This window comes from Macrotis lagotis, chromosome 1, assembly GCF_037893015.1.
Source record: "Macrotis lagotis isolate mMagLag1 chromosome 1, bilby.v1.9.chrom.fasta, whole genome shotgun sequence".
Classification (NCBI taxonomy): domain Eukaryota; kingdom Metazoa; phylum Chordata; class Mammalia; order Peramelemorphia; family Peramelidae; genus Macrotis; species Macrotis lagotis.
Window position 1 is genome coordinate 288996157 of NC_133658.1, and position 23996 is coordinate 289020152.

Consider the following 23996-nt stretch of genomic DNA (forward strand, 5'->3'; position numbering starts at 1 on the left):
GAGGAGACTTCTGGGACCATGATGTCCCAACACAAATTTGTTAGATTCATTTTCCCCCCTTTTTCTTGTCTGAGAAATTGGTTCTGTTAGAAAATCCAGAATCTGTTTACAAGCATAACCTGGGTCATTTCCCTCCTCACTCATAGTGCATCTACCTGGGGTTGTTTTCAGATTCTCAGCGCTCTCATCTCTCCTCCTTCACCATGAAGCTGATGGACAAATTTCACTCACCCAAAATCAAAAGAACACCATCCAAGAAAGGAAAACCAGCCGATGTGCCTGTGAAAACCCTTGAAAAACCTGTGAACAAAGTAAGTAGATGAATGGGGCTTCTCTGCATCTTCTCTTGGGTTAGTCTTGCTCGCCTTTATCTGCTGGGATCGAAAGGGGCTTCAGCTATTTTTAAATTGCCTTCCCGGGAAATGTTCCTTTTAGCACTTTGTACCTATTCCATAGTATTTTGTTATTTTAGGAGAGATCTTCTGAGTTGCTATATCCTGTACCATCAGATGGTCATTGTGTTTAATTTTTATCAAAAGCAAGCTCAGTTGGCCCCAAACCATTCTCCTTTCCTAGCTCTGTAATCCTTTGGGTATTTAAGCAACGCTTTGTGGAATATGCTTCATGTACACACCCCTCACGGTGCCACCATCTCTCCACCCCAAAGTTTCCCACATTCCCTGGCGTGCATATGCACCACCATGGAGTTTATGATTTCCAGATCATCTCTTGGCTCTAGGGTGTTCGCTTTTAAAAATGCAGTCTTTGAACCTTAGCCAAAGATGTCCTCAATTGCTGGTAACCTCAACAGGGAGAATCCAGCAGATGTATTGAAACAGCTGCTGATGTTGTCAACCCCTCCCTCCAGCCTAAAATGGCCATTTCAAGCCCTGTAGGAATCCAGGTTTCCTCTCTTCCAGGAGGCCACAGACAATTTTCTACCAGAGGGCTACCCTCCTCCCTTGGATCTGGATCACCAAGCAGTACAATTTATGTCCACCAGTGCTGTGGTTCCCAGGTCTCAGAGGCAGAAGGTCAGTGTGACATTAAGAACAATTGGGGTTGTCTTCTACTGCAGTGAACCCTGATCCCATTGTTGGGGGGGGATTGAGACAACCTATTTCATCTTTATGTACTGGGTTCTCTGTTTTCTTAGGGTTGGGTGGTGGCCCTGGGTTCAAGGAGCATTAAGGAAGCAATTCAAAGGGGCCTCAGATGCCATCTTAAGATAAAACAGAGCTGGCAACCCCAATGGTCCTTGGACAGTACTCCATGCTTCCATGTGCAACATCCTGGAATCCTTTCAGTTGTTGGGTTGGGTGAGGTACTCCTTGGAGTCTGTTCCTGGTAAGTGGGTGTGTTTCATCTCTCTCAACAGCTGTTTTGCCCAATTACCAAAATTATCTGAATAGCTTAGAAGGGTGTAGGACATTCTGGGGAGAGAGGAGGAGAAAGATATGGGTTATAGTCAGGGAAGGCCATATATCTTTAAGGTCTTGAACTTCACGGGCAGAGAAGAGTCTGGATTAAGATGTGGAGACAGACAGTGGGTTCACAAAGGCTATGCCAACAAAGTGAAATTCTAGTAGCACCTTCCAAACTGGAAAAGTCATCCAGCCAGGTTCTAGTAATAGATTTTTGTATGCTTTTCAAGGACTGGTCTAGTCCAGTATGGAGTGCCTTATCCCCAAAAGGCTGGTCAGTTGATGATAATTTTTTTAATCTATGGTGATTTATCAAGAGGAACCAACTTCATGAAAACTGGAGATCATATTGGAGATATACTGGAGATCACATTTATGGTCAAATATTAATTAGCATCATTAATATATTTAAATTGACCTGAGATTATAACAGTATTTGTTTTTAAAAGCTTAATGATTCAGGACAAAAACCAAATAAATCTTAAAAAATATAAGTGACTGTCAGAGTTATATTTACAGCAGAGAGTTTCCTAACCATCAGTGACGATGCAACTAACCCATAAATTTTGGTGCTTTATGCTTTTGCCTTGATCTGGAGTTTTGTGGTGTGACTATTTTTCCTTTTGAGATTTTGCAGAGTACCTTAAAAAAATGCTAGTTAACTGTATTTGGGGGAGGGGAGGGAAAGTTGAGGCAGTATTATTATCTTAATATGGTAGAGTGAATTTGTGGATGAACTTTTCCCATAACAATGGAAATTCTAGGATTAAAAGTGAAATATTTAGATTTTGCAAGAGTTGATATAAAATCCAGATTGCAAAACCATTTTTGAGTAGTAAACTGGAAGATTTGGTCTGTGCCACAATTATTTTTTATTAAAGCTTGTCTAGCAATCTCCTAGAGGAGAGTTTAATATTAAATTCCAAGGAGAGTACAATATGTCATATTGCATCAACCTAGACAGACTAGGTTCAAATGATTTACTAATGGCTGTGTTCAAGCTTTGCCTGGAGCCTGTTGAATTATTATTGGGTTTACTAGTAGGACACATGCACCCTTTGGCATTTTAAAGGAATGATCTTTACTTAAAAGGGAATGGACATGCTGAATAATTTTCTGTCTTTACTGTTCTCTTTATCATCGTGTGTCAGTTCACTGCCTCCCAGAGAGTATTTTCACATTTATTTGAATGTATGAAAGATCTTTTTTTGGCACAGAGAATCTTGGTGCAGAGCTGTTTGGGATGCTTTATTGTTGCTCCTCCCAGTCCCTCCCACACCCTGTGTGTAGTCTAGATGAGGAAAAGGAGAAAATGTCATTTACTTGGTAGGGGAATCCTAAAAAAGCCCAGAAGGCAGAGGCTTCTCAAGGTGCAAAATGAATCAGGAAGAGGGAAGTTAGAAAGTCAGTCTGAGGTTTCAAATAGTGGCCCTTTAATTCCTTCTCTTTGATTATACCTCTTTAACAGTAAATCTCTATAATCAGATGGTAGGCCACTATACTATGGGAACATAAAGACAGCCCAGGAAATGTTGGGGAGTCTACCAAGTTATAGGAACCTATATCATTGCCAAAATGATTTTTAGGATTTCTTTGTTATTTCTGACATTAAAGATGATTGTATTTTTATTAATTTGTGCTCTTTGAAACTCACATTGAGTGAGTTTCATATTTTCTATGGAAAAAACTCATATTTTCTATGGAAAATATGAAGTATTCCCTAAAGACTTTATAAATTTTAAGCATTTAAAAAAATGGTAGGATGAAATAAAAGGGGAAAATGAAATAAAATAAACAGCCCCAAAGGAGAATAGGACCTAGGGAGATTAAACCTTCCAACGCTCTCTAGGCCTGTCCCAGGCACAGTATTAAGGAGATTAAAAAGGAAAAACAGGTCATGCCCTCAGGGAACTTACATTCTGCTTAAGACAAACAGAAACTAATGGTGATTTGAGTAGGATTGGGAATGCTGAACTGTGAACAGTATTTGAATAGATAAATATTGATCGTTAGAACTAGTAATTGCTTAAATGACTCTTAGAGAATAATGAAGATGTGTGTCCTTCATTCTCACCAAGACTTCAGAGAGGTGATGCACAAACACATAACTTGGAATTGAATGAGAGGATGCTGTGCTAAGTCACCAGTCTCACTTTCTCCTCCAGAGCCATCTGGATCCAGGGGACAGATGGGAATCTGGATGACTGGAGATGGCTCTGGATGGGAAGCAGTCAGGGTTCAGTGACTTGCCCATGGTCACACAACTAATAAGTGTCTGAGGTCAAATTTGAATCCAGATCCTCTTGACTCCAGGGTCAGCACTCTACCCACTGCTCCACTTAGCTGCCCTTAGAGAACAATACAATATAATGGAAAAAGCATGAGACAGGATATTAGGAGATATTCCAGCTCTGCTATAAATGTATGAACTTGGCCAAGTCACATCCCCTTGTCCTCTAGGCCTCAGTCAATAAGTATTTATTAACTACCTCTTATATGTCAGATACTAAAAACTAGAACAAAGAACAAACAAACAAAACACATTGTTCCTCCTCACCAGGAACAAATACAAGATCTAGATTGGGTAAATTAGAGATAGTCTCCCAAGCAGAAAGGACTAGAAAATCTTCTTTCCTAAGGTAAAGACAAAAGATGAGGGTAAATCCTATTGAAGTGGTCATGGGCAGTCTGCGAAAATGTCTACAATTGGAAGATCTTATGCAAGAAACAGCAAGAAGGCTAGAGTCCCTGGATTGCCAAGGATGCAGAAGGGAGGCAGGTAGCAGAAGATTGGTAAGCTAGTAAGAGGCCAGGTGTAAAGGACTTTAAAAGTCAATCAGAAAATTATATATTTGATTCTAGAGGTCTTAGGGAACAACCAGAGTTTAGATTTTCCTATCTGTCAAATGAAACAATTGGATAATTTATTTTCTAATGTCCTTACCCCTCACACATTCTGTGATTCTTTTATAGGTTCACTCTAGTTACATTACCTGATTCTGATTTTGGAATTTATGACAATCTAGATGAACTGAAGTTCACCTTTGCATAATCTATTAAAGAGAAAAATATATCCTATTAAACAAAATTTTACATGATTTCAAAAAGTATTAGAAATAGAGTCTGTTTTCATAGATTTAGTTTTGACCTTTTTATACTTCTTACTAAAAATCATATTTCATTTATTGCTCAGCCCTGGTTTTTATATTTTTTTGAGAATAACAAAAATTATACTTCTTTAGAATTTATCCTAATAATAATTCTTACTTTTTACACATTGACCCTCCCCCCGGAAAACTCAGATTTATGCAGGCCAAATATACTATAAGTACATTGAATGTCTGTGATGGACACAATTATTAGTAGTACTAATGGCACCCAGTTAGGGGAAAGGCAATAAAAATATAAACCATCACTTAAACACAAAAATGAATGATTATCTAATTTCTAAGATAATGCTACTTAAACCCCATTAGACTTCAATGAATGCTTGTTGACTCATTATGGCAGTGACCTAGTTGAGGACCACAGTGAGAACTCTCCTGTCATCAGCTACTCAACTAAACCTGGCCTGCATGGACCATGATAAAAATAACTGAATTGTAGTTGCTGAATCATGTGGAAAGATCACTGGAATGGGAGTCAGGAGACCTGAGTTCTAGTCTAGATACTAATTCACAGTGTGACCTTAGGCAGATCTCTTCTCTTTTCTTAGTCCTCTTTATCAATTGGCTACATTTTCCCTGAGCCTCTCCCAGGCCTAAAATTATGATTCTAAAAGCCTAATATTAAATAACTGAGACTTTTGTCTTTTTTTTGTCTCCCTTTTGTGTTTTCTCTAGTATTTCCTTCTCCTGGCCTGTGCTTTAGCCTGGCCTTCCTTCCCTGTGGACATTTTAGAAGGGTGAGTGCAGGGAGGCTGAAAGAGTGATTAACTCCATATTTAGAATTCACTAGCAATGTGTGATTATTTGGATCAGTAGTAGTACCTTGAGCCAAGTGCCACAAACAACACGTGTCAGTCCTGAGAGTTTGTGTCCCAGTCTAAGTGAAGTGAAGGTATTGAGTTCCTATTTCTTGCTCAAGCTTCTTATAATTAAATATCTCAGCCATAACTGTTTGGACTGCTGACTGAATTTTCCAAGAAAGTAGCTAAAGGGTCTAGGAAAACGCATAATGCCCAAAGGACATTAATTCTGGAAGAAGAATTTGTAGGAGAGTCAATATATGAAGCCTGAATCTGTCAACTCCTTTATTAGGAAATTCAGGCTGCCTTCCTGGGTGGACAGATTTGACAGAGAATTTTAGGACAGTAGTTTCAAGGGACTGTAGGTCATGAAATTCTCCCCTCTATTCTGAATCATCTATTGCCTTTGAAAGGTTTCCATCCCAATAGCAAAGCTTCTCACAAAGTTTTCTCCAATGCATTGTCTTTTTTTCATTTTTTAGCTATTACCATTGACTCCCCATAGCTCTCTACATTTTCTAAGCTCTTAGATTATCAGGATTGGAAGGGAACCTTTATAGTCTTTGAAAATTGGGAAGTCAATGTGCTGTGAGCAAATGATATAGATCTATTTATTGATCTCAAATTTCTCTCTCCTGATCTCTGGTCTTGAATCCCAATTGCTTTTGGAATCTTGAACTGGATGCCTCATAGACATTTTAAACACAATATGTCCAAAACTGAGTTCATCATCTTTCCCCCAATCTCTCTTCTTTTCTAACTTCCTTTTCATAATTGAGGATACCATAATCCCTTCACCCAAGCTTACAACCTGGGTATTGTCCTCAGTCAGCCCTTCACTCTCTCTTAGCCCCCCATAAAAAAAATCTGTGGCCAAGCCCTGTCAATTTTACCTCCATATTATCTCTTGAATACAGCTTTTTCTCTCTTCTGATACCACTACTATCCTTATACAGAACCTCATTGCTCACACCTGAACTATTGTAAAAGATTTCTAATTGGTCTCTGAATTCTCCCGGTACTCCAGTCCCCTCCTTTACTCAGCTCTCAAAGTGATCTGAGCTGACTTCAACAACATTCTCTGTGTAGTTCCTCCAGGATCAAATGGACGATCCTTTGTTTAGCTTTTAAAATCTTTCGTTCTGGTCCTTTCCTACCCTTCTACTCTTCTACACTTTACTCCTTTGCATGTTCTCTGAAACCTAGTCTCTCCTTGCTCCTTCTCCTTAAACAAGGCCTACATGTCCTGACTGGACATTTTCACTGACTATCTACCATATCTGAGCTTCTCTCCCTCCTCATCTCCCCCTCTTGCTTTCCCTGATGTTCTTCAGACCCTACCTCAAAGAACCATTTCCCAGTCAACCCATGAGATTACTTCCAACTTATCCTTTCTATGCCTTATTTGTACTTAGTCATTTGCATGTTATCTTTCCCATTAGGCTATGAACCAGTTCCTTGGGGGTAAAATTGCCTTCTTTGTACCTTCAGTTATTAGTATATTGCCTGGAATAAAGCTGTTTGTTGTTTGTTTGTTTGTTTTTTTGTCCTTCATTCTCAAAGAAGACTATGATATCAGGGAGGTGATATCATGACAAGCACATGAACTGGATTTGAGTGAGGGGGGCCATGCTAAGTCACCACCTCACTTTCTCTTCCAGTGCCATCTGGCTCCAGTGGCCAGATATGAATCAGGATGATTGGAGATGGCCTTGGATGTGAGGCAGTCAGGGGCCAAGTGACTTGTCCAAGGTCACAGAGCTACTAAATGTCAAGTATATGAGGCAAGATTTGAACTCAAGTCCTCCTGACTCTAGGGCCCATACTTCTCCATAAAGTAGATGCTTAATAAAAGTTGTCAACTTAAAATGGTTTGGATTTAAGATTTATTCCTCATCTAATCCTCTTTGGGAAACAAGAAGCTAGTTTTCAGATTCAGATGCATAATATGCATACTTTTCATTGCTTTCTTTTTAATTATTCAAAAAAGCTACAATTGTGATGGTTAATAAGGCTCGATTGTCAGAGATGTAGGTTTAAACCTAATGTTCCTTTTTGTGTTTTCAGGTAGGTTGTCCATTCTTTTGAGCATTCTCACTGGTTCAGTCTATATAATGAAATACAAAAGAGGGACAGGCAGTTTTAAAACTCTTATCCCATGAAAGACATAGAATGTCCTTTCCTTCACACTTCTTTGTTTAAATTATGATTGTAATCTTTATTACTTAAATAAGATTATCTATTTTGTGAATTTGTTTTCATCTACCATTCACTTTTCTCTACCTTCCATCTCAATCTCAGACCAGATTGGAAACAGCATAATATAATGGAAAAAGTTCTGGATTTGGAGAACAAGGTATCTGGGTTCAAATCCTGACTATGCTGCCTATTACCCTTAAGCAGTCACTTTGTACTAGGCCTCAGTATTTCAGCAGTAAAATTAAAGAATTGAACTAGATGACCATTCTGATCACTTCCTGCTATAGATCTAGGATCAGATGATTCAGAATGGGATGGGAAATAGAGATGAGTATAAAAGAGCTGGCTGTGTGAAAGTCTCCATTTCTCTTCCCATCTACATATGACTCAATACATCCCAAAGAGAAATGACTTGGTGATGCCTAGTGCTTTCTGTTAATGTGGATAATCAAAATCAGATTATTTTCCTTTCCTTAATGTAAAAGGGCTTTTACCGTGAGCTAAGGAAACCTGGATCCTAACAGTCACTGTTGATGCTTTTCCTTAGTGAATAATCATTGCCATCTTCCCTTTACTAGAGCACCATCTTCACACCCATTCCACATTCAACTCGAAGTGGTTCTTAAGTCCTATAAGATTAATATATTTTTAAATTGACATGTACCTGGGGCGGCTAGGTGGCGTAGTGGATAAAGCACTGGCCTTGGAGTCAGGAGTACCTGGGTTCAAATCCGGTCTCAGACACTTAATAATTACCTAGTTGTGTGGCCTTGGGCAAGCCACTTAACCCTGTTTGCCTTGCAAAAACCTAAAAAATAAAATAAATTGTCATGTACCCAAGCCATTTAGAAGTAGTTGTATATCCAGTGGAAAGTTATGATGGAATATTTTGTTTTTAACCCTCCTAAATGTAGATAGACCCATCAACCTTAGAGAACCATAGAAAGAAAATTCCTGACATAATATGCAGCCTATGTATATGTGCCTCATGGGACCATCCTGCTGGTTTTCTAAATATCTTATAGCCATTAGCAAATTAGTTGTCACAATCCCCTTGATCAGTGGCACTGTCTGTATGGGTCAATGGGGAATCTAAGGAGGCAGTGTATGACTTTTCAAGACGATAGGCTAATAAAGCCTGGGAAGGGAATTCAGAAATGTCTATCTAAGTATCCTATTTCCAGGCACCCTCGAAAGGCAGACACCATAAGTGTGTATGTATACATGTATCCATTATGTGTGTGTGTGTGTGTGTGTGTGTGTGTGTGTGTACACAAGCATATACATACATACATACATATCCCCATAGCCTCCTTTGGGTGGGATTTTCTGTGACTAAGAGCTTTTCCTTTTCCCATCAGCCTCAGACTAATTTCAGTGAAATAAAAATAGCTCCCTTTAATCTCTCTTTTCCCTTCCTCATCCTCAAATCACTGTTTCAGAATCTCAGCTGGCTGGAAGAGAAAGAAAAAGAGGTTGTCAGTGCCTTGCGCTACTTTAAGACCATTGTGGACAAAATGGCTATTGACAAGAAGGTATTAGAAATGCTTCCAGGCTCGGCCAGCAAGGTCCTGGAGGCCATCCTGCCACTAGTGCAGACGGACCCTCGAATTCAACAGAGGTAGGTTGCTTTCTGTTTTTGCAGATGGTCAGAACTGGCTGAGAACAGTTACAGCAAGTTCAAAATGTCAGTAATCAGATGCTACCATAATTTGGACCCAGCATCTTTTGTGTCCTCTGGTTTCTCTGTACCTATTCTCTGATTTGCTCAAATGAGTGCTTACCTAGGATCACAGGACTTAGAACTCAGAAGGATCTCCCATCGGCTCATCCAGGGGTTCTTAACTGTTTTTGTGGCATTGACTGCCTTCTTAAGAATAATGTTTTTTAAATGTCTAAAATAAAACGCAAAAGATTAAAAAGGACAACAATTATATTAAAATACAGGTATCGTATATATAACATATATTACATATAATGATGTGTGTATTTATTAAAAACAAGTTTCATGGATCTACATTAAAAACTTCTGACTTAGGGGTGGCTAGGTGGTGCAGTGGATAGAGCACTGGCCCTGGAGTCAGGAGTACCTGAGTTCAAATCCAGCCTCAGACACTTAATAATTACTTAGCTGTGTGGCCTTGGGCAAGCCACTTAACCCCATTTGCCTTGCAAAATCTTAAAAAAAAAAAACCTTCTGATTTAGTCCAATCTTTTCATTATAGAAAGAAGCTGAGACCTAAAGGAGGTAGTGTTTGGTCTGAGGATGCACAAATTCTAAAGAACAAAGCTGCAATTAGACCTCAGGTCCTCTGATCAAACCCAGGTTGCTTTTCACTATGTTGTTGCTGCCTTCTCATTGTACTCACTATGCCATCCTCTCCTGCTTCTGTTCTTCACTGAAATGCAGCCCCTACTCCCTCTTCCCCTTTCCCTGCTAAAATTTGACCTTGATCAAATGCTACTTCTTAGAATCCTGGAAAAAGAAGGGGCTCAGCAAGTATCTAGCCCAACTCTTGCCTGAAGACTCAGTTCTCCTTGATGTTTCTAAGAAGTGACTGGTCAACCTTGACTTGAAGATCTCCCATTTTTTAACAGTTATTAGGACATTTTTTTCCTTATGCAGAGCTAAACTCTGTCTTTCTTGGAACTTCTTTTCACTGATTCTAGTTCTTCTGTGTTCTGGGACCTCAGAGAACAAGACTAATCCCTCACCCACCCATGATAGCCTTCAAATATTTGAAGATAGTTATAACCCCACTACTACCACCACCACCAAAAACCTCCCAGAACATTCTTGAGTCTAATCATTATCAGTTCCTCAAATTGATTGAATTTGAAGTTCAAAGGACTAATTGAGATTGCCAGCTCTGCCACTTAATACCTCTGCGACCTCAAGACAGTTTTCCTCATCTGCAGAAAGAAGCAGTTTTATTTGATGACCTCTTTATGATCATTTCAACCAGCTTTCCTCTGGCAGATTTTCAAGTCTCATCTTCCATGAAGCTTCCCCATATTTCCCCCAAGTTAGGTGTAATCGATCTCTTCCTTGGGTTTTGAAACCACATGGCACTTTCTTTGTCTCTCTCTCACTGCAAGCATCTAATCAAAATCCTATCCCATTCTGTGTGATCTCCTGGTAAATGCTTTGAGAATCAGAATTATATATTTTTCACATTTATGTTCCCCTTAACTTCACATATAGTAGGCACTCAGTAAATGTCTGTTGAATAATGGAATTAATCTTTACACATCTAGAGTTTCAACCTAGTTTTATTAAGATATTAAATCCAAGCTCATGATTCATATAAGACATATGTGAAAGACACAAGAGTCCTTAATCCTCTACTCTGCTGACTGTCCCAAAGATCCTAGGTTATTGCAAACTTGAATTCACATCTACTAAATGTGCAAATCTGAAAGCCTGAGAAAGACTGATCTTCCCCACTACATCAGTTTTGTCTGAATTTTATGTGAATTGCTGCCCTTTTACCCTAACAACTCCATTTATACCAGATCTACTTCTCAAATACCTATTGTATGTAGACCATTATACTGGATACTGGGAGAAATAGTGTTTGAATAAAAGATTCATATGGGGGGGCTAGGTATTGTAGTGGATAAAGCACCAGCCTTGGAGTCAGGAGTACCTGGATTCAAATCTGGTCTCACACACTTAATAATTACCTAGCTGTGTGGCCTTGGGCAAGCCACTTAACCCCATTTGCCTTGCAAAAACCTTTAAAAAAAATTCATATCTTCATAAAGCTTATAGTAATTCTGTTCACTGCAATCCATTCTCCACTCTGAGTCTGTTTTCTTAGATGTAAAAAGGAGATACAATAAGTAACACCAACTTCACAAGGTTATTATGAGATACTTTGTAAATTTCAAAATATTTCTTGAATTCAGATTACTAAGTTTTGAAACACAAATACTATTCATTTAAAAAAATGGAAGGGGCAGCTAGGTGGTACAGTGGATAGAGCACCTGCCCTGGAGTCAGGAAGACCTGAGTTCAAATCCGACCTCAGACACTTAATTACCTAACTGTGTGGTCTTGGGCAAATCACTTAACCCCCATTGCATTGCCTTGCAAAAAAAAAACTTTAAAAAAAGATTTTTTAAAAATGGAAGCAAGGTGCTCAGTGAGCCCTATGGGAAAATACAGTTACCAGCCAGGGGATCAGAAATAGTTTCCTGGAGGAAATATCATTAAATTGGGGTTCAACAAATGGATAAGGATTCTGCAGGCAAAGAAGAAAAGGGAAGACATTTCAGGCATTAGAAACAACTTGAACAAAGTACTGTATGTGCATTGGGACTGAGTCTAGTTTAACCAGTGTAAAGATTATGTAGAGGCCAATAGTAGGGGCTGGAGAGAGAAGTTGGTCCTGATCAGGAAAGTCCTTGAATACCATGCAAAGGAGTTAGCACTGGATTCAGTGGTTAATAAGAAACTTTGGAATTGAGAGGTGGCATCAACAGATAAATGTTTAAGAAAAACAGTTCTAGCCATGATGGGAAGGATGAATCAGAATGAATTAGAATTACAAAGGTGAATAAGAATGCTTAAGAAAATTCTATATGGTTGCTACTTTAGATGCTAGAATGCATATCTCCCTTAAGGAATAAAGCAATGGGTTTATCCAGAATAACCCATTCTTATTCAATTATACATGAAAAGTTTTATGTTTTATTTTTAATAGAATAAAATCCTCAATGAAAGCAAACCAGGAAAAGACAGGTCTTGAGCAGCTGTCAGATTCCTTGCTGATTTCATGTTTTACTGCTGTGCTACCTGTAGAGGATAAATGCAGCCCCTTTTTTGATTCCATGACTTTGTACTTGTGTATCCCCCTGCAACCAAAGATTTTATGAGCTGGTTTCAGAAGCTGACAGTGAGGGGAATATTTCCTTCTTCAGAGAAACAAAGCAGAAGAGTATCTTAGCATTTCCCAAGGAACCATCTGCCCCTTAGGCTTCCTTCATTGAATTTCAGCAAGTTGGCCCATTTACACATTAAACTGGCCCATATTGACTGAAAGCTCATTGGAATTCATCTTAGAAGAGACAGTTGGGATTTTTGTATAGCAGAAAATCAGTTCTTACCCTGGAGCCTTGCTCAACCCTTGTCCTCAAGTTAATTTGGCAGCTAGTCCTCACATGTGCTGTTTTGTTCATTCATTTAAGAGGCAGCATGGTGTCATGAAAGATCACTCGGTTTGAAGTTGGAGTGTCTGGAATTGAAACCTGCTTCTGCTACTTTATAATCCTGTTCAAGATTTCTCATCTCTAAAATGAAGCAGGTTGAACTAAGTGGTTTATTTCTAAGTCCTCTATGGTTACCAAGTGCCCACCAGATGCCAAGCACTGTGTTAGGCACTGGGAGAACTCCAAGAAGAATTACATTTCTAGACTGCAGGCTCAATAAATGATGATTCTCTTTCACTAAGTTATCAGCAGATGTCTTAGAAGACATGTTAGAACAGCATCACTGCAGGTGTGGGCAAGATGGTTTTCCACCATTTCAGAAAGAGAGTTGACTGACCCACCAGGCAGCATTTTCATAATACCTGCCCTCTCTTTCCTTTCGTAGTAGCAAACCTAAGAAGATTATTATTTTACTTACAAGCTAGTGCATAAAAGATTGGGGTGGGGGGAAGTATGTGAAAGAAAAATTTCTTCTGTGCTTCTAAGTAAACATTACTATCATAAGGAGATAGAAATAAGTTATATAAACTGGGCTTTGTGATTTTTACTTCCATGGAAGATTAAGCCTTCCAGAATTACTATGGAGGAATTCCTTTTTTAGGCAATGTCTCCTCATTATGGGAACATTTCTGAGAAGCTAATGCCATTTTCAAAGGATTATAGGATCTAGAACTCAAAGAACCATAGAGAATCTCTCAATCACACCCTCCATTTTATAGATGAGAAAACTGATACTCAGAGAGGGGAAATTATTTATAAGTGGCAGATCAGAATTTGTCTCTGACTCGCAGACTCTTTCTGCTTAGGATACTGTAAACATTGATACCTTCATCTCATGCCTTTCACCGAGATAACCAACCTCAGACTCACAACTGGTCCTTTGTAGGATGGTTTCTTGAAGTTAATCACTGAGGAGTTCATCTTGTTTTGTAGACTTTTTTCTGTTTCTGATGAGACTTGAAAGTAGCTTGCATTTTAAGTCTCACTCATCTCTTGTTTCAACATGCAGGGACAGAACTGATTGATGGGTTAAGAGGGAAAAAAATGTAACATTCCTTTGAGGCTTGGATTTGAATGACTTTTTTTTTTTGATATCCGATTTCCAAAGCTTTGCCATTTGAGTGTTTTGCTGAGCACTTCCATTTTCATTCTGCTTTAAAATATTGTATTTTCTTCCCCCAAAATAGTGTTTTACTCCTAAATGGTTATCTTAGTCCTAATCTCCTGTATCCCCAACCTTCCCCCACAAAGGAAGGGAAGAGTATTCATTAAACTACCTTCCAACAGCAGTGGTCCTTGATAATACATAGAACATCTAATACTCATTCCACTGAATGAAGAAAAAATGGTTTTCAGCCTTTCAAGGAAGCATAAATGAAAGTTATCTGTAAAGTGATTCTAAAGTACATGGCAACATTATGAAAATATCTTTTTCTTGGCTACTGCTGCATAGCCATTAAGACAACCTCAAAATAACCAAAGCTTCTGTTTTCTTAAACTTATTCTAGAGAGCAAATGACCTCACAGTTTTGGACCTTGATCCACACCCCATTACCCCACCCCCAGCAAAAATCACAAATCTGCAAATTTATTATTCTTGGGATGACCTTAGTTAAGGCTTGGCCTGTGAGAGACTGAGTCACAACAGAATAGAGGAGCTTAAAAGTTGAAGTTTTATTCACTGCCTACTGTGAAAGAAATTCTATTAAATTGCAAATGGACTGAGGTCATGATCACTCTTTCCAAAGAACCTGCCATGAAAATATCATGAGCTTTTGTGACTTGAGGTCATAATGCATAAAAGTGGCAAGATGTAATAGACCTGATAAGGCTAATAAGTAAATAATATCTTTTTTTGTGGAAGAAGATAGAGATGCTTTGTAAATAATGATATTTGACCTCAACCCCTGTGACAGGCAGGGAAAATCCACCTATGTTGGAATTGTATTCTTCTTTACAACAGCTCATTCAGTGGTAGAATTTCTTAAAGCATCAGACCATCTTCTTGCTTACTTTACCAGTCCTTTTCTCTCCTCCAGCTCAGCCATTTCCTCTTGCTACAGCCGGGTATATCAGAGTCTAGCCAATCTCATTCGTTGGTCAGATCAAGTAATGCTGGAAGGTGTGAATTCAGAAGACAAAGAGATGGTGACAACTGTGAAAGAAGTCATCAAAGCTGTTTTGGACGGAGTGAAGGTACTGTACTCCAGATGTTATATTAACCTTCTGTGATGGATCATGCAAGATCCATATTTGTGTATTACTTTATTCACCAGCAGATATTCTTAGAAACACCAAAAACATAAAGGACTTATATGTGACATTAATACATTTTAATCTCTTCCATCAGCTCAGGGATGAATGAGCTGGCCTGTCTGGTTATTTATTGAATTTTCTTAGGAGAGGTATATCTGGTGACTTTAACAATGCACATTCTCTCATCCTGGAAGCTTAGGAACTTGTCAGAAGCATCCCACCTTTGTTGAGCATTATACTAAATTTGCAGCAAACTTTCACACAGTATGTCTGACTTAGCAGGTTTTGTTACCTGAACAAAATCACATCGATTGTCACCTCTTGCTTTTTTGTCAGTTTTTATTAGGAAAAAGTAGGCTCATTCTCCCACAAGGACATTGCCTTAAACTTTGAGCATGGGATTAGGGCAAAGGTCGGAGGCTTAATCATTCTTTTGAGCACTTGACTAGTCTGGAAATCTACTTCAGTTTCTAGCCCTGTTGTCACATTCCTGAAAAATACATCAGCATGACTTCCTTCCCCAGTATCTCCAGAGGAAAAAACTAGAACCTAGGCATCTAAGTTACAGAGAGGCAATTTCTCTCTCAGCATAAGGAAGGCATTTATAATAATTAGGGCTGTTCAACAGTGGAGCAGTATACATATGGGCTCTGAATAATTTTAATTATGAGTGACAATTTATTTGGGATGCTGTAGGAGGAGGGAGGAGGTTGGACCAGATATCCTCTAAGTTACAGTCTAATTTTTAACACTATGTTCTAAGGTCTCTTTTAGTTCTGTAACATTCTGTGTTCAATGGTCCCTCCCAGTTCTAACAGTGTGTGTTCTAAGACTTCTTCCCAGTTCTGATGTGCTTTTTTCCAAGGCTCCTTTCAGCTCTGACATTGTAGGTTCTTAGATCTCTTCCAGTTCAAACGTTGTCTCTCTTCTGAAGAGTCTTCCAGTCCTAGCAGAAGTTTTAAGAGTCTGTTCCAGTTTTAACATTCTATGTCAAAACATCTTTTTTTTTAACAGTTTCCAAGTAACTTTCTTTCTAAAAAGAAACACCACTTGAATTCACCTTTGGAGTAATGTATCCCTCATTCTCATCCCAAAGGGTTGTTTAAAATAGTCCTCCTAAGCCTGCATTTAGAAATGCTCTTATTTAGAGGTATTTTTAGACAGATTTTCAGTTCCTTAGACTAAAGACCTTTGCAAAAATCATAATGCAAAAAATCAAATAAAGTAACTTTCAGAAGACATTACCAAGCTCAAAAAGGAGTTAGACTGAGTTTCTAAGCACGGAAACTTAGTGTTCCCAGCCTATTTTCCCCATGGAGTCATGACCACTCCATGTATCATATATCTGTTCTGTCTAGCTGTGACTTTTGAAGTAGCCAATACAAAAAGATATTGTTCTCAGTTGACAAGCATTTAGGTGCCCAGGCATCGTGTGGGGGATAAAAAATAAGGCCCCTCCATCAAGGAGCTTATATTCCAGTGAAGAATACAACATATGTGTGTTGTGTGTGGATGTGTATATATGTATATAGATAGACAAAGTAGCCTTGGAGGAAGAGGCGCCCAAACCAAGAAAGGACTAATGCAGAAGGTACCACTTGAGCTGAATTTTGAATGAAACCAGAGCTTCTCGGAGATAGAGATGAGGAGAGAAGAATCCAGGTTTGGGAGACAATGATTGCAAAGCCTGGCGATAGAGATGGAGTGTCCCATGTGAGGAACAGCAGAAGGTGCATAATGCTACATGAAAAGGGTGTGGAGGGGCAGGTGTCCTGGGTAACAGGTCTTTTGAGAGGTAGACCAAACCCAGGTTGTTAAGGCCTTAAATACCAAAGGATTGTCTATCTGATTCTAGAATTTATAGGGATCCAATGAAGTTAATTGACTCAGTGCTATAATATGGTTAGACCTGTACTTTAGAAAAATCACTTTAGCAGTTGCATAGAGTAGTGATATCAAACCCAATAGAAACAGAATCTCTTCAGGCTGCATGTTGACTTAGAAAACAACAAATTAACATATGTTTTATTGTATTTTTGTTATTTTGCTATACTTGGGGTTTTGCAAGAGTGCTGTGAGTTTGATACCTCTGATGTAAAGACTAGACTAAATAAGAGGTTATTGAAATAGGCAAGAAATTATGAGGGAGTAGTAGAAGGGAAGGTGAGCAAGTGATGCTGATGAGAGAAAAACAAGATTTGACAAGTGCTTGTATATGTGGAGTTGTGAGTGGTAGTGGAAAGGATCGCACCTCAGGATTATGACCTGAAAGGGTGATAGTTCCCTTGACAGTAATAGCGAAAAGGGACAGGGTGTCAAAAGATAGCTACTGAGTTTTTCTTACCATCCTGTTGAATTTGGGAACCTATGGGATATCTAGTTCAAAATGCCTAACATCTAATATTGATGCACAGTTGAAACTCAAAAGAGAAACTAGGGCTGAATTGGAGTAAATTTAAAAAACTGATCTCTGGATCATTTTATACATAGAAAAAAAAATAAAAAATGTTCTAAGATATGCCCACTCTCACACACCACATCACCCCCAGTTCAAGACATCTATAACTGAAAATAGGGATAGGGCAGTGAAGAAGTATATGGGATTTGCCTCCAATGGTTTCAGTAGTTGAGACTAGAAAGTTGTTAAGTTTATTAGTCATGGAGAGATGTCATATCCTATTTCCAGGAGTGTTTGAGTCTGGAAAAAACAAACCCTGAAGGATTGTTTGCCTTACTCCATAGACCATCTGGCTTCTAGCCTCCCCTGTTGACCTATTTAGGCCAAGACACCTTATAAGCTAATGTCTTGGTACCATAAGGGAACTGTGCTCAGCTTAGGGGAGAGTAGTAGGAGAGACCAGCAGTACTGAATACAGAAGTGAAATATGCTTGTGAGGATATATTCGTCACAGTTGGAGGCGAAACACTGGTACGTTCCTTTGAACTGACTCACCACTTTTGAAATAACTCATTCAGTTGTTCAATGTGATCACTTTTTTACGGGGTTACAAAAATGTGGGGGGGTTCTCCCTGAAGAAGTAATGAAATTTATTATCTCATATTTGGTTTCCCCCCCAAAAAAAAATAAACAAAAAATTCCACACATATATAGACAAGTGAATTATTTTCTAAATTGGTGCCTTCCTAGGAATCATGGCTACAGATCTTGTCTGTGTCATCACACCTCATATCATGGTTACTGAGATATATGTAGCCATATTCCTGAAAAAGTTGTGTTTGGATTGAATTATATTTAAAATGCACTAAGTAGGTTCCTTAAAAGAAATTCATGGAGAATCTTTTTGTAAAGCAAAATAATTACTCCCTAATTTATCTCAACTGTAAATTCATATTTTCATGTATGGAATGAGATATGACCATGGACTCATTTTTTTAAAACTTCATAATATCCCATTAGATATCTTCAAAATTTTTTAATGTCTCTCTTTAGTAAACCTGCTTAACTAGAGCATGAGACAATTGTTTTTTTAACTCATCAAGGAAAAAGAAGCATATTTGGATGTGGAATTACCACATCTGCTCCAACCATTGTAAGAACAGCAGTTTTCTCTTTTATTTGACCCAAATATGTTCTTTCTCAATTCAAACCTATTACTCATAGTTATTAGATTGCCTGTTCTAGGCCAAGAAATCTTTTTATATTGTCAGGTATTTGTAGATTATTAAGTTTTTCCAGTAATTCAGTTAACTTTAGTTCCTATGGCTTCTCAAATCACATCAGATTTCAAGACATCACCTCAGAAAACAGTTTAATCTGACTCCTGTCTCCAAGGTCATGGTTGATAATTGAGGAAGAAATTGAGGCAGATTACCCCCTCTTTAACTGTAATTTTTGAGTTCTTGCAAATGATGTTCTAGTTTCAAAATAGAATTCCAAATACAATGGCTAGTGCTAATTCAGACATTTCCCAACACCATTAGTCTTATGTCCTCATTGTCCTTCATTCTCACTTGACTTTGGAAGAATTTGAGACTGCCTCTGGCTGCCTTGTTTCTAGCCCTTTTAAGGAATGCCAAATTATATCTAGAAGTGAAATTCCTAAGAGCTATTCTTATGATATTACTCAATCACACCAGAAACACTTCTCTTTTTGAATGCGTGTTGCTCAGTTCCCATATGAGGAAGAAGCTTTTGTTCTTGATTTGTTAGATTTTTTTTTTAAACCTCGAACAGGATAGAAAAACCCCTTTTTGTTACCATTATACATTGCATTTGTGTCAAAAAGTCCTGTGAAATTTATTAAGCAGTATTAGTTAAGGGAAACATTTCAGATGTGTGTAATTACTACTCTGGCCAGCTCTATATTGCCAGAGATTCACTGATTTAAGGACAGAGACATGAGGAATTATATTGCTCAAAAATTGATGTATAGGGGCGGCTAGGTGGCGCAGTGGATAGAGCACCAGCCCTGGAGTCAGGAGTACCTGAGTTCAAATGTGGCCTCAGACACTTAATAATTACCTAGCTGTGTGGCCTTGGGCAAACCACTTAACCCCACTGCCTTGCAAAAATCTAAAAAAAAAATTGATGTATAGATAAAAGGATCTTGACATGGGCAGATGTAGTTGATTTTATGGAGGGGGCCAGACTATCTCCTGTGTAAGTTAAGCAGACAAGCAGAAGGGAAAGAGAGAGATGGAATAGTTATAGGCAACCTCAAGTCATGTCTTGTGTCTATAGAGAATGTAGGTTTCACCTTCAAGGAGATGGGTATTGAAATGAGGCTGCTACTGGAGAGTTGTGTGAAGTATGCACTTACTGATGAATTTTGCCCCATTGGCTTTGCCAGTGAATTAAACTAGCTGGGAACTGCTTCATCAGCTGGATATTTACAACACTCTGTCTTCATTCCACTTTGCTGGATGTCTTCTTTTCTTGTCACCAAACAAAGATGTTTACAAAATGGTTTACCTTTACCAATTTGAAACCTTCCTATTATTTTCTTCATTTTTATGTGAATAAAATGAACAGTGAGAGAAGGAATGAAAAGCTCAGAACTAGTCTAGAAAGAATATTAAATATACCTCCAAATCTTTTTTTTTAATTTAAAGTGACTCTGGTCTTTGCATCAGAAGCCCTAAATTTGAGTTCTGGTTCTGCCTTTTCAACTTGACGACTATGGTGAAGCCATGTAAGCTCTGAATGAATCAGTGTCCTCATCTGAGTTAAAATAAGGATAGTCATACTAACAATATCCACCTCACAGAGCTGTTGTTGAGAAAAGTACTTTGTAAACATCTAAGAATTACAGAGAAGTAAGTCTCTTAATAAAGTACAAAAGTATTTAGGGAAGATAGACCTAAATTCTTCAGCATTTTTAATGTTTAAACTTTGTTTTTGATCTGAACCAGTGCTTTAATTGATGTAAGGAACAGATGAACTCCTCCCCTCCCCTGCACTATTTGATTGTTTGGAGCAATGATTTTCAAAGTTGTCCAGGCATCCTGGGGCATCCCCAAAGTCAAAACTATTTTCATAATACTAACATTTTATTTGCCTATTACTCCTCTCTCTTCCAACTATATCTGTTTGAGACTGAATCATTATCATTTACTTCAACGAAAACAATTTATCAGAGCAGATTCAAGCACGTAAGAGAATTCAAGTAATCTTTATTAATCTAGACAGCAAAGAGATTTGTAAAAATATGTAAAACAATGCCACTCTTCTTACTTATTTTCTTATTTTGACAAACAGTTATTTTTTATTTAAAATGTTTATATTAATATATAATGGATTTTTATTTTAAATTAATTAATGTTTTTCAAACTGTGTTCAATTTTTTATTTCATATGTGGTAAATAACAGTAGATATAATCCAGATTGACAAAAGCCTTGAGGTCCTCAGTAACTTTTGAGAGTCTTAAGACTTAAAACTTTAAGAACCACTTATCTGGGCACAGAAAGGGTCACAGATCCATTATATTTCAATGACACCACTTGAATCAAAATCTTCTTTCCTTTGAGATCAGCATTTCATCCACTTCACAATCCTTCACTGTGTAATCTTTTAATTCTTTTAATATTCACTCCTATTTCAGTGATAAAGTCAGAGATATTCAGTCTACCTTATTTGAAAGTTGCATATCAAGGAGCTAATATTTGAGACTAAATTAGATCAAAGATGAAAACAAGGAGATGACACAGAAGTTACAGAGCATACTTCTATTTTTCAACTTGCCAGCAGATGCTCAGAAAATATAGTTTTGCTTCATGCTTAAAATGTCATTTACTTTCATTCCTTTTGCTCCATGTACATGTGGTATGATCAGTTATTTGACCTCTAAAGAGTTTGATCATACTTACTAAAAAAAGGAAGAAAAAGAAAGCAACTTCAATTTTAGTTTCCATCACTTTTAATAGCTTGCTTTGAAGGAAAAGGTAGCAAAAAGTAAAGAAAAACCCTCTATGAAATGCCCCAGGAACACAGATGTGTCTTCATAGCTATATGGGCTATTAGTACAAGACCTGAGCTGAAATGGGCCTCCTCAGATACTATCTAATCTAAAGAAGGTATTTTTTTTTTGTAGTTGCCATGGCAAATAATCATCTGACCTTCACTTAAAAATCACAAAGAGAAAACATATACTTCTCAAGGCAGCCCAGGCCAATTTTGGATCATATTGTTAGGATGGGATGTTTTTGCTTACATGTCCAGTGAAACTTTGTCTTCCTGTGGTTTCTATCGATTACTTTTTTTAAAATTTATTTTCATCCATTTGTACATGCATATTTCCAAGTTACGAAGTTTCATCTACCCTCCCTTCCCACCCCCCCTCCCCTCAGTTGGGAACAGTCAGGTTAGCATTTTACGTACATATTTTGTTAAACATATTTACAAATTAGTAATTTTTGGCACGAGGAATTAGGATTAAGGGAAAGAGATACATAAGAGATAATTTTTATAAAGTGTTCATCAGATTCGGTAGCGGTGTGTTTTTTTTTCCTGTGTTTTGTTATCCCCGCTGGTTGAGGATGATATAGTCCATAATCTGTAAAATACAGTTGCTCTAACTCTCTGGACTGCCAAGAGGGGTTGCTTCCATCAAGGTTGTTCATGTCATGTTGATGTGTAAATTGTTCTCTTGGCTCTACTACTTTTGCTCAGCATCAGATCCTGTTAAGTCATTCCATGCTTCTCTAGAGTCATTTATTGTTTCTTGTAGAACAATAGTATTCCATAGTATTTATGTACCATAACTTGTTTAGCCATTCCCCAATTGATGGGCATCCCCTCCATTTCCAATTCTTTGCCACTACAAAAAGAGCTGCTATGAAAAGGTAGGACTTTTCCCATTTTTTAACAATTTCTTCTGGATATTGTCCTAGAATTAGAATTGCTGGGTCAAAGGATATGAACAGTTTTATTATTCTTTGGGCATAGTTCCATATTGCTTTCCAGAAATGTTGGATCAGTTCACAACTCCATATCAATTACTTTTCATCTCTCCTCCTGAGCATCCCCTGCCACTGGAACAATTTTAATCCCTCTTTTTCACAATAGCCCTTCAAATACTTGAAGATGGCAGTCATCTAGTGCCCTCCTTTCTTGGTCACTCTTCTTGGATAATAGACCTGGTATGTTCTCTTAGTTTATCTAGTCCATCCAGTGCCTTTATCTTATAGAAGTGGAAAACAGTACTAAAGGGGTGAAGGTGACTTGCCTGAGGTCATAACCTTCAGAGCCAAGACTTGAATGTAGTTGTCTCCTTGGTAACCTAGTGTCACTACTCATTGCAGTTACCTGTGGGATTATCTTTTTTAGCATTCTAGGCATTCTACTGTTATTCAGACTGACCAGTAAAATTATATTCTGGACATATATTGGACTCCAGACTCCTTTAACCATGTCATTTCCATTAACTTGCTGGCAGGAGCACTAGAAATGCATGTTAAAAGGGGCAAAGTCAACCTCATCATTCTTCTTTTACCTACATGGAAAGCAAAAACTTAAGCAAATAGATGGGCCTTCAGTCATGCCCCCAAGGTCAGGCAACCCCAGCTGCACCAGCCTGACAAAAGAACTCTACTTGGCCTTGTTAATGTTTTTGCATCTAGTGGAGCAAAAATGGTCAACTGTCAGTCTCTGGAGCTTTGCTGACACCCGTTACCACTGGCTGGAGTCTTGAAAGGCCATGTCAAATGTGATCTGGGTATTAACACAGAGGCCCACAGTGATTCCCTAAGGCATCCTTTCATTCAGCAAAGAAAATACAGGCAGAAGTCTGATCTCTTCAAGCATGGAAGTTACTCATAGGGAAAAGAGTTCCAGATTTTTGCTGCTCCTTTTTTTTTTGGGGGGGGGGAGAAGGGGAAGGGGCAGACTTTCAATTCCAGGCTAAAGAAAGGGTGAATGGATATTTGCTACCATGTAGTGGGCAATAAATAATGTTTGTCCTTCATTTTCGAAGAAGTCAGAAGGAAGGTGTGCATACATGCACCTGAATGTCTTTGGTTCTCCCATCCCTCAAGGAGTAGAATTCATAGCTGTTTTAACCTCTCTCTGAGGGAGATTGGCCATGTAATGATCATTCTTTTCTAAAAGAAGCACAACAATCTCTGGAGGACCAGGTCTTTGCCTTAGATTGCTGATACAGGACAGAAGGGAATCTCCTAATGCTAATCACATTTTATCCTGTCCATCTGAGCCACCTTAATGGGGCAAGGATCCTGCTTGTCTTCTCTTGTGGTATAGCTGTACCCCTGATTAGGCTTTCTACTCACTGCCTCCCCCCCCCCCCAAACAAACAAAAAACCCCAAATGAAAATATCCCTAGTTTATAGTTACTCATGGAGTTTCAAGACCTAGCATTATTTCATTGTTTCCCCTTCACCCTGCCTTTTATTTAAAAGGTTTTTCAATTCATTTTCTGGCCCAAAAACTTGATTAGGGCTTGTACATAAACCTCAGCAT

The 23996-nt window shown here is 38.3% G+C and overlaps 1 protein-coding gene across 13 annotated transcripts in view; it reads left to right on the forward strand.

The window, feature by feature from the left end:
- The window catches only part of RAPGEF1 (Rap guanine nucleotide exchange factor 1), a 195932-nt gene that overhangs the window by 84386 nt on the left and 87550 nt on the right, over positions 1-23996 (forward strand). For 9 of the 13 annotated variants that reach the window (XM_074210861.1, XM_074210871.1, XM_074210858.1 and 6 more), the window contains exons 2-5: positions 172-311; positions 921-1034; positions 9033-9211; positions 14844-15000. In XM_074210861.1, coding sequence (XP_074066962.1) covers positions 172-311; positions 921-1034; positions 9033-9211; positions 14844-15000 — 590 coding nt within the window. Of the gene's footprint in view, positions 1-171; positions 312-920; positions 1035-9032; positions 9212-14843; positions 15001-23996 lie in introns of those variants that run through there. The other 4 variants (XM_074210862.1, XM_074210864.1, XM_074210869.1 and 1 more) reach the window with 2 other exon arrangements.